A 5970-nucleotide genomic window follows, 5' to 3' on the forward strand; every position below is an offset into this window, starting at 1 on the left:
TTGCCCCCGGACCCCCCTAGAGGAGGTTAGGTCCCCCCCACTTAAATCATGTTCACATAGATAGGATACTAAATACATTTGCACACATCTTGTGTCCATATCTTTCTGTTTTGGTGGTCATGCCACACCGTGCACATGCATGCATGCATGCATGCATGCATGCATGCATGCATGCGTCAAACATGAGTCATGGTAAGATATCTGGATTAAGAGGTTGCTTTTTCTTTGCACAGGATGAAAGAAAGGCCAAATGAATGGGCTGTGATTTTAGTTTTTTTAAGCAGAGGTTGAGTTCAATCATTTGTACGGCCCTCGGAGGATGTTGTACAAATTTAAAGGAAAAAGGTTCCCCACCCCTGCTGTAAATAATTTTAAAAACCCTTGATTTATAACTTAACATCTCTCTCTCCTATTGATCTGAGTAAATTATAAAGAACAGCCTGTTAATTGAAGGATTATAGCACAGGCCTTTGTCAGATGGTATATTACGCTGTTTTTTTTCTGCTTCGAATAGTTCTCTCTTTTTTCACCATACGTGTGTTTGCATCACTGGTTAATGTTTGTCATTGCAGGTGTGTGTTGAAGAAGTCTGGGTGCCGCACGCCGCGGATAGAGCTGGAGGAGATGGGGCCATCATTTGACCTGGTCTTAAGAAGAACACATCTGGCTTCAGATGACCTGTACAAGTTAGCTCACAGGAAGCCCAAAGCTCTGAAGGTAACAATCACCGTTCTCCAAGCTTTGACAGGAGATGGAAAGGAAAGCAGGGGCTTTTCTTGACTATTTTCATTTGTGTTTGCCTAATCATAGTCTATTATAGGCAAATGAATGGCCCCATGAGGCTGCTCGTGTACTGCTTACTCTTCACTGCACGGTACCACTGTGCTCCACTCGGCTCACCTCCTGTACAAAGCACTTTTCAGAATTTTGCTTTCCAACGCACTTCTGACTTTTTATGGTTAACATGGTTACAAATTGTAGCCAGCTATAAATATATATCTGGGTGAAATCATTTAAAATATGTAATCACAATTCATTATAGTTCGCTATGATTTACACATTTCCTGAAGTAAAACAAAATAAGAGCGAGTGGAATGGAGAAGGGACAACATGGCATTAGATCCTGACTCAGTGTGCATTGAAAATTATTGCCCTGATGATGGCGCCAGAGGGAAGATCACATTGTTGCCTAGCTTTGTCGAACTGTTAACATTCTCACTTTAAATGAAAATAATAGAACTTAATAGTGTTATTTTGAAAGACCTGACATATCGGAGGTCTCTGTTGGTATTCTCGGACTTCAGCTTCTCGCAGGTGATTTTTTTTCCTCAAGAATGTTTCCCAAGAACTTGAGAGATATTCATACCTTTATCGCCACAGTTATGAGTTATAGTTACACAGTATGTGGGAGGTTTTCTGACTGGAAACAGAAAACGCAGGGTGTATTAGTCAAACTGACATGTTTATGCTTCGCTTTATCACTGTTACAGGCCAAGAAGAAGAAGAACATTTCCCATAATGTCTTGGGCACCAAGTTTGGCCGGGTCCACATGCAGAAGCAGGATCTGGCCAAGCTACAGACCCGTAAGATGAAAGGCCTGAGGAAGAGGAGGGGGGATGTGGTCGCTGAAGACCAGGACGCACAGGCACCCGAAGTGGTTAAAGTGGACAGCTGAGGAAAGCAGCGCTGCAGAAACTCCCCGTTCATCAGACTGACATGTGCTGATCCTTGACACCCTTTACTGTCTTGTGAGCAGCCCCGAAGCAGAGGGGATACACATTTATTAAACCTGCCACTATTGTTTTACTCATTACATGTGACTTCTTTGTCTTGAGCATCATGACTGTGTTGTCTCAGTTCTCTGGTCAAACTCATGAGCATCAGGACTTGGGTTATGTGGAAGTCGGCCTTAAACTGGCTGAAGTTCCTTCTGTAACTTGTAAAGAGTTTGTAAAATGGGATTTTACTAGCAGCCTTAAAACAAATAAAAGTGTCTAACCTGTCAAGTTGTTCCGTAAACATAAATCTTTGTAAATATGAGAAGTGTATTATACTACTGCAGGGCCAGCGTTAGCCAGAGTCTCTAGGCCAAACAGTGATAAACCATGAGACGATACTATTGCTAAAAAAAAAGTTGGAAAGAGGCAAAGAGGGCCTTGGTAACCAAACGTCCCCTTCATCCAAAAGCAGAATACGGAGCAATAACCAAGCAGTTCTGTGTGTGTAAAGCAGAGTTCTGTGTGGCTGTACTGTCAGCCTGCTGTGGTTGTTATAGGTGACCTAAAGAAGGTGAGCACAGTGCTGCGTGTCACGGCACTCTGCAGCCCTACACCTGTGGAGGGAGTTCATGAAGTGATCAGTGAAGATCAGATCATCTTTAATGTCATCACACAGACGTATAACGCAACTTCTTTGACATCTCTCACTGCAGTAATAAAAATAGAAATAAATTAAAGCAGCAATGCAAACAAACGAAATGTCAATATTTACACATGTTACGGACTCGCATTTAAATGTGCAAAACTACAAAAAAGTTGATACATCTGTGTGTTCATAAATAGTGTTAAAAGCAACCAAAGATGCTAACAAAATAGCCATACATATTTATAAGCGTTAGCGGTTACAGTCTTCGATGGGTGGAGGTCATGATCTGAGTGTGAGCTCGGGGGGCGGGGCTTAAGGGGCAACTCAACTGCGCAAGCTCTGAGCGCACATACGGGTTGCGTTCCAATAGTCCCAATATGGTGTCGCTGCGGCCGCGGACACTACACGACACGCCCACCTGACACGACACTACGGTGGCTGAGAGGCACTACCGTTAAAAGCTAATTGACGACACTACACAGGAGGAGAGGTTTAGGGGTTTAGGTTTGGGAGGGAGGAAGGAAGATTAGGATTAGGTAAAAAGGTAGGGAGTGGTTAGGGTTAGGACGGGGGGAAGGGAAGGGTTAGATTGAAGGGAGGGAAGAGAACTGCTACCCGGGAAACAGGATGCAACGCGTGGTCTGTGAAGCTCCACCCACGTTGAGCTCCCGCCCACATCGAGCTCATTGAGGCACTGCGCACTGCAGTGAGAGGCTTCTCGTCCGCGGCCGCAGCTAGACCCTTCTCAGCCACCGTCGTGTGAGGTGGGCGTGTCGTGTAGTGTCTAGCTGCGGCCGCGGACAGTACAGTACACAATCAAAAAGAGAAATATGAACGTTAGTTTTTACTGAAATGATCAAATAAAGTCAACATTTCACTGAGCTGTGTGGGGTTTGTTCAACTTTTAAAAGATGTTTGAATGGTGATGGACACAGTGATGGTTGTTAAGGACTAACGTTTATAATAAATACATTTGTATTGATTTTAGGATATTTTCATACAATCATACATATTGGGATCATTTGTATTAATGTGGACCGGAGGGAGAGGGTGACGACGAGCATACATTTCACTTTCCCTTTTTATTTCAATAACAACTTTGGTCATGAAGAATATGTTTCTCTGTTGTCCACGTTCATAAAGCATAAAACAACAGCATTAGAGCACGGTGCAGAGTAGATGAGTCCCTCGTTCTTATTAAACATCCATGTAGTCCGTTGTATAGATTAGAACACTGTAGTTTCCATAGTTTCACCACAGCAGCAGATGACGTCAATGACGTCCGCTGGCGCATCATAAACACGTCGGATAGTGAAAGTGCATTCGGTGGTTCTCAAAGTGGGGTCCGCGACCCCCCGGGGGTCCGTGAAAAGTTTTCAGATTCATTAATTTAAATTATCGTGATATCATTTTCTTTTCATTTTTTTTTTACAAAAGGCTTCATAGTTAAACAAAATAATATTTTATTTTTTTAATCTAAAATAGTTCATAGATTACGTTCTAATCTAACAAATCTATACATTTAACAATCAAGCGCGTCACCCGTTACCGTGGAAACAACAATAACTGGTACGTCAGTCAGAGAGTGCCGCTGCTAGCATCATAGAGATATACAGATGTAGCGATTCATTTCAGACAGTTTGAAACGCGAGGGCCGTGATTGGTACGTGATCTGCCCTCGCTCAAGGGAAAATCTCCAGCTTGATTTGAGACCGCCCCCGTGATAGATAAATGTAATTATAATGAAGCCAGCTGCAATGGATCATTGATCCACCAGGGGGTGCAGTGGGGTTCCACACTGGAGCTCATGTGAAATAAAGTCAGATACAGTACGCTGGATGTACAGCGGAACTTTGTTAAGATCCATATATCATGGATATCATACTACTGTGCTAAATAAGAGACATGTAATCATTTACAAAACATCACCATGTTGTTATTTAACAAAATAATTTAGTTATTCGAAAAAAACGAACGGGAGGAAATGCAGCCCGGCTCTCGATTTTTAATCCTAATTTAATCATCATCTTCACCACGATCATTTATGTTTATGTTCACCGAATTGACATGAAATCACTGACACATATGAATATACTGTATTCAACTTCATTAAAACGTTATTAACGTGCCTAAACTCAGTAATTCACCAAAAATATGTATATTTTAATAGAGCCTCGTCGGTAGATCAGGATCCCAAAGCGTAGCGGAGGGATCCTCATCTGGATGAAGGGTGATATTTTCCCCATAAGGAACAAGTCGCTGCAAATTATCCGTAGTACCCCTCACTGCAGTGCGCAGTACCACAGGCCCCTCCTTCTCAACCTCAAGATCGCCCCTCCTTCTCTATGGCGTTATATTTGTGCCTCTATCCTGAGCACGCAATGAAACATGTTGAGCATAGAAAATTCAATTGAGCGCACACTTGAACATTTTTGAGCACAGAGAAATATATTTTCTCTCATAAAACTCCTGCTCCGTGCGCAGGCAGACCGCTGCACGTGCTCTCTCTCCCTCGCTCGCTCGACCTCTCCAGCCTGTGCGCGCTCAACTTTGCCTGCGCGCTCGCTCAAATTGTCACAGCGTGACAAATGTGCCACAAAACCAACCAATCGGAGAACTCGAGAAGGTCAATTCTGATTGGCTGGCTGTCTCCAATCATATCTGAGATGAGAGAAGAGAGGGATTTTCATTTTCGGTTGCCATCAGGCTGTTGGCGTTCCTATTATCGTTGACATTTACAGGACATGACAGACTCGAACGAAGAGATTACTACGCCACAGTGTCAGGTGAGTTATACATTTCTGGTTTTCTGATATCACGTTTGTAATACCTTTGACGAAACCTTTTATCCGATCGTTTCAGATAAGGGCGAGTTTGCTAGCCGGCAACATAGCTATATGGATAGTTTAAGCAAACAGCTAACAAACCGTAGCCTAATATTAGTGCTAGTATTAGACAAATATTGTCAATATAAATTACCATTTATACCCATCTGCACCAGCGGGTAATATTTACCTTATAGAACATTCAGGGATTTTCGCGCCATTGATCTTGTACGAAGCAACGCCTGTTGTTTATTGCGGTTCCTAATAGAGAGAGAGAGAGAGAGAGAGAGAGAGAGACACTTTGCACATAACTTACGGTAGCAATCTTTCATGCAATCTGCACATACTAGATGTCATATGAACGCTGAGAGTCCACAGATTCTATTGGTATACGTTTCATCACTCTGCGATAAAAACGCACTCTTTACCCTGTGTTCTAGTATCATAAATAAAAGAACATTGTACCTTGACCCCTGGCGGTTCTAGTTTAACTGAAAATATGATCATATTAATGTTACATCCTGAATTGATTTAGGGCGATGGTGCAGTTGAGTCAGCAGCCAGAAACCTGGTGTCTTTGCTGCTTAACACTATGGCCGCAAGCGGCTCAGGAAGGACGACGGAGACAGAGCCTCCTGCACCTAGGAATGTAGTGCCAGTGACAGTGCCGCAAGAGATGGCAAGGTTCGTATTTCAGCCACATAATTATATTTTTCGTTTGACTTAAAAAATTCAAAATCGATGTTTTCTTAAGTCCAGTAGTCACATCGCTGACATGAT

General features: G+C 42.8%; 1 protein-coding gene across 1 annotated transcript; it reads left to right on the plus strand.

The window, feature by feature from the left end:
* Window positions 1-358: 358 nt before the first annotated feature.
* On the plus strand, window positions 359-2007 carry LOC104959269 (ribosome production factor 2 homolog). The gene is made up of 2 exons (XM_010787137.1): window positions 359-717; window positions 1491-2007. Exons 1-2 carry the CDS (start codon window positions 478-480, stop codon window positions 1674-1676), a joined length of 426 nt encoding a protein of 141 aa, XP_010785439.1. The 5' UTR covers window positions 359-477; the 3' UTR covers window positions 1677-2007.
* Window positions 2008-5970: the final 3963 nt, after the last annotated feature.

The sequence above is a fragment of the Notothenia coriiceps genome, unplaced genomic scaffold, assembly GCF_000735185.1.
Source record: "Notothenia coriiceps isolate Sejong01 unplaced genomic scaffold, NC01 NC01_scaffold00030188, whole genome shotgun sequence".
Taxonomy (NCBI): Eukaryota; Metazoa; Chordata; class Actinopteri; order Perciformes; family Nototheniidae; genus Notothenia; species Notothenia coriiceps.